The 3,737-nt window shown below is 40.1% G+C and overlaps 1 protein-coding gene across 1 annotated transcript; it reads right to left on the bottom strand.

Moving 5' to 3' along the window:
* Positions 1 to 1,184: 1,184 nt before the first annotated feature.
* On the bottom strand, positions 1,185 to 2,507 carry adra2db (adrenergic, alpha-2D-, receptor b). Its single transcript, XM_016278682.1, has one exon. It carries the CDS (start codon positions 2,501 to 2,503, stop codon positions 1,256 to 1,258), a length of 1,248 nt encoding a protein of 415 aa, XP_016134168.1. The 5' UTR covers positions 2,504 to 2,507; the 3' UTR covers positions 1,185 to 1,255.
* Positions 2,508 to 3,737: the final 1,230 nt, after the last annotated feature.

The raw sequence follows: 3,737 nt of genomic DNA, 5'->3' as shown, positions 1-3,737 counted from the left end.
ACATCATGTGTGGTCTTTGAAGGAGCTTTCACATTTGACCAGGTAACCTGCCCGTGTTTATCTGAGGAATAACGATTCTGCATATTTTAAGTTAAAATCTCAAATAGGAATACACTACAGTCCAAAATATGTGCACAAGCAATAGAAATGCTTAGAGATCCCGTAACACTATTTACAGAGCACACAAACTCATACACAGGTAAACAAGATGTTTACATGCACACACATGCCAACACATACATTATATATGGGTCAATGATGTGACGCTCATTTTTGTCAGGATCCATTAAATTATTCAAAAATGCAATTCCTACATCCGCATCTGTTCTATAATAAAATGTTGCTAATTTCTGAATTAGAAGTCATATTCATGTGGGCAAAAATGAAAAAAAAAATGTCAAAGGTGTAACCGGCTGGAGATCATTCAAAACTGCTTAAATTCTAGAAAAAAAGATAAGTTGCCATTATATCTTTCACTACAAAACAAGCATGGAAGCAGTATTTTTTTAAGCAGACCAAATCAAAGTCATTGTGGTGTAACCAACATGCTGAAAGACGTTTTGTTTTCATGTGACAAGAAAACCATAAAACTCTTATTACTGTGTGACAAGAGGATTTGTTTAGGTCAAATGGGTTCAGCCTAAAACTTGATATTCATGAAAGTTTTTCTTTTTTTTTTTTTACTAATTTATCTACATTTATTCAACATGCAAGAAAATAAATTAGTAGCTTTTATTTAATGTTTACAGCGCTTGGCATTTTTAAGGCAGATGTGTGAAAAAAATGGTAAATACTGTATATATATATATATATATATGTAAACCTGGACCACAAAACCAGTCATAAGGGTAAATCTTTCAAAAATTAAGATTTTAAGTTTTGATATATTTACGGTATGAAATTTACAAAATATATTCATGGAACATGATCTTTACTTAATATATCCTAATGATTTTTGGCATAAAAAAATCAATCATTTTGACCCATACAATGTATTTTTGGCTATTGCTACAAATATACGCGTGCTACTTATGACTGGTTTTGTGGTCCAGTGTCACATATCAGGTTACACCAAGAAAACTAAATGTAAGGGTAAGATCAAGCAGAAATTGCACTTTAATGTAACAATTGCAGGTTACCACTTTTATACAGTGTATTATATTATATTTTCAAAAGATTCCCCCTCTTTATCATCTCTTGACACTCTATGACACTCTTTTATTTGTCATTGACCCATATACATATGTGTGTGCATTTACGTGCGTGTAGAATGCTGACACATTATCTTCTTGAAAGCTTTCCTAAAGTCTCTGTTGAAAATGGTATAAATGATGGGGTTCACAGAGCTGTTGCAGTAACCAATCCAGAAAAAGAGATTGAATAGAGAATCCGGTATTGGGCAACTTTCTCGGCATATAGCATGAAGGCTGTACGTGAAGAAAAAAGGAAACCAGCAGAGCACGAACAACCCCATAACCACTGCCAGCACGAAGGTGAAGCGCTTCTCTCGCATCTGTGCCAGTTTGGACTTTGACAAAGACATCTGACGCGCCTTCGGTTCCTGTTCGAGCTCCGACGCGCGGCTACATGCCCATGACAGCCGTCCATTTTGCTTTGGACACGCTTGTGCCCCTTCCACCTTCCTGCTCTTGGCGAAGCGCGAGTTTCTTTGTCTTTTGGAGATGCTGCTCTCCTCCAGATCGATGTCGTCGAGTTCGCCTTTGCGCTCTCGGCTGCCTGAGCTGTGGCTGCTGGGGCTCTCCATCTCTGACTTGCCTTTACGCACGAAGCAGGTCTCGGATTGCGATGGTTGTCGCTCCATCCCGTTCTTAGCCACGAACACGGTGGACGCGCGCTGTTTAGCCACCCTATAGATCTTGCAGTACACCAAAATCATGATGAGACCAGGCGCAAAAAACGACACCATGCAGGAGGAGAGGATGTACCAGGTCTCGTTGTTCAACAAGCACTCTAGCTCATCGTGTTTGGTCATGAGAAGCGGTGGGAAGGAAATCACAGCCGAAATAACCCACACCACCACGATCATGAACTTTATTCTCCGCGGGGTTCTCTTTAGGTTGTAGCTGACCGCTTTGGTGACCGACCAGTAGCGGTCCAAACTTATGGCGCAGAGGTGCACAATGGATGACGTGCAGAAGAGCACGTCCAAAGCCAGGTAGAAGGCACACCAGGTGCTTCCAAAGTACCAGTAGCCCATCACTTCATTGGCTAGGGAGAATGGAATAACCAAAGTGGCCACCAAAATATCAGCAGACGCCAAAGAAACCAGAAAGAGGTTCTGTGGAGCACGCAGCGCGCGGCTGGTGAAAACGGCCACCACCACTAATACGTTCCCCACAATGGTCACCAAGATGATCATGGTAACCACAAGAATGATGAGCACCGCCGCGCACTGTGAATGCGGCGGTAGTCTCGGCGCGCTTGTGCCATTAGTATCCGCGGATGAGTTCAGCGAGGGGAATGGGACAGTAGTTAAATCCATTCTGAGTACCCTTGACGCCGATCCCCCATTTCCAGGTGTATTCTCATCCAAAACGTGCTTCGACTTCAAACTTGTAGCATCCAATCTGAAGCGCTGCGCGATCCGCCAAACACTCCACGAAAAACGTATCATACCAAAGATGGTGTGCTAACTTTTAAAACTCCCTGATGATTTGAATATCTTTCATCAATTTTAGCTGCCGTTTTGATGGGGCAGTGGTGAACCACGCAGAGCCAAGACATGTTTTGTTTCCTATAGAAGCGCGCGGGGAGACATGCGGCAGGGAATATCTGGTGTTGAGCTTAAATCTTCGGTGCGCTCTAGCTTGTCGCGCTGAACAAATATGGGAGTGTTTGTGCCAGTTTCTCTCCTCCTCTCTCTCTTTACGAGACGGGGGTGGACTGCTAGAGCTGACAAACTACACAAGCTCTCGAAGTGTGATTGATTAGCAATAAAGCGCTGTAAAATCCATAGGTAGTCGCATGTTATGATAACTTTAATTAATAAGTCGTGAATGTGCATGGCATATATTAATCAAAGTTTCATTCCATTACCCAGTAATCTGTTAAGAATTACATAATGCTGTTTATGATTAGAGTTTATGGTAAGGAACTGGCAGCTGTGGTTGTCTGAACATTACTCTAATATTACAAACAATTTGACAATTTGACAATTTGACAACATCAACTTTTTTGTTATTGCTTTCATTTTTTTCGTTTTCTTTTAGTTTAACTAGTAAAAAAAATCAACAGTGACTAGCATCTTGTAATTGCCAATAGCAACATTTATAACATTTGTATGTAATGTACATAACTGATCATACATTTAATAAACACCAATAACTTTTATTATTTTTGCTGGTTCCTTACTATCACCTCAAAACACTTTTATCGTAATGCATGATTTGTAAACTAATACATTTTCACATTTGCATCTTAACGTGTATGGCTTTTCTGATGTAGTAAACTTGCTAGGTAGCTCACCTGGTACACCAATGTGTGTTTGAGACCAGTGAAACACAAGTCACAATAAAGAACAAAAAACTTGTTAAAAGCAAGCTAAAATTGCAAGGCTGCATTAACACTAATATTCTAGAGCCACTCACCAGACATTTAATTTCCTATCTGCCACGAAATGTACAACAAACAACATAATGAACATTGCAAGATTTACTTTAATTTGTTTTGGATAAAACTGAATGTACTTTTTGCACTACTCACTTAGACATTTCAAG

The sequence above is a fragment of the Sinocyclocheilus grahami genome, unplaced genomic scaffold, assembly GCF_001515645.1.
Source record: "Sinocyclocheilus grahami isolate Dianchi unplaced genomic scaffold, SAMN03320097.WGS_v1.1 scaffold124.1, whole genome shotgun sequence".
Lineage (NCBI taxonomy): Eukaryota > Metazoa > Chordata > Actinopteri > Cypriniformes > Cyprinidae > Sinocyclocheilus > Sinocyclocheilus grahami.
This window is presented reverse-complemented; position numbering and strand designations above follow the sequence as displayed.